Genomic DNA, 979 nt, shown 5'->3' on the forward strand with positions numbered 1-979 from the left:
TTCACATTACTTTAACTTGTATAAAAGTAATATCATAATAAAATAAAATATAAAAATGAAAAGCACAAATTTAATGTAATGAATTTTCCAATTCATAAAGATCAGTTAGTATTTTTATTTCAAATTTTATCCTTTCTCGTTGTGGCAGTGCCCGTAATCTATTTCCTATTTGGAGGAAAAACCCGTCAACAGCATCAGGCGTATTTTTTGATTCTTGAATACTGGACAAGATTGCCTTTGTTATTTCAATGTCTGAGCTATCATCGTGTTCTTTCTTTTCTAAAATATAAAAGCAATATGTCTCTTTTAAAAATTAAAAATTAGAATTGCATTCAAAAAGTATTGAAAAAATAATGAAAACTGACTTCTTTTCTTTGATGATTGTGTCTTACATGAAAAAGTATCATCATTTGACTTATCAGATATATTAACCCAGCTATCCGACGAGATAGAATCTGATGTTTGAGGTGTCGGAATCGTTTGAGTAGTATTAGTTTTCGGTTGCATTGAACATTCATCTACATCTGCTGATAAACTAGTGACTGTGCTGTGGATTAACAAATCAATGTATAATTATAATTATAATAAATTTAAATTTATAATTACAATAAATTTTCTTTCTCTTTGATCTAATACCGAAGCCGATGAATAAAAAAGAATTGAATCTGATATTTATTTTTATATAATTCCTTTCAAATTATTTTAATTTAAAAATATCGTGGACAAAAACGAGATAGAATTTTTTTCAAACTATATCAATTCTTTTCATTTATCGGAAAGGAGAAAGAATTATTTGAATACACTAAAACAAAAAAATAGCATCCAACAAATGATTTATTTGATGTCTATTTGAAAAAAGTTGTTCACAAAAAAATATTTACCACGGTTTTTCTATTGTGTCATCAAGAAATTTCATCTGGTTGTAGAAGGCAAAAACAATCTTATTTTGTACACCACCTCCAGGAGATCCACTCCGCAC

At 27.4% G+C, this 979-nt stretch overlaps 1 protein-coding gene across 1 annotated transcript; it reads right to left on the reverse strand.

Moving 5' to 3' along the window:
- Positions 1-70: 70 nt before the first annotated feature.
- LOC108722324 (uncharacterized) lies at positions 71-973 on the reverse strand. Its single transcript, XM_018447406.1, has 3 exons — positions 882-973; positions 366-547; positions 71-279 (listed from the first exon to the last, which is right to left on the reverse strand). Exons 1-3 carry the CDS (start codon positions 914-916, stop codon positions 71-73), a joined length of 426 nt encoding a protein of 141 aa, XP_018302908.1. The 5' UTR covers positions 917-973.
- Positions 974-979: the final 6 nt, after the last annotated feature.

Source organism: Mycetomoellerius zeteki, unplaced genomic scaffold, assembly GCF_001594055.1.
Source record: "Mycetomoellerius zeteki isolate Tzet28-1 unplaced genomic scaffold, Tzet1.0 C4355998, whole genome shotgun sequence".
Taxonomy (NCBI): Eukaryota; Metazoa; Arthropoda; class Insecta; order Hymenoptera; family Formicidae; genus Mycetomoellerius; species Mycetomoellerius zeteki.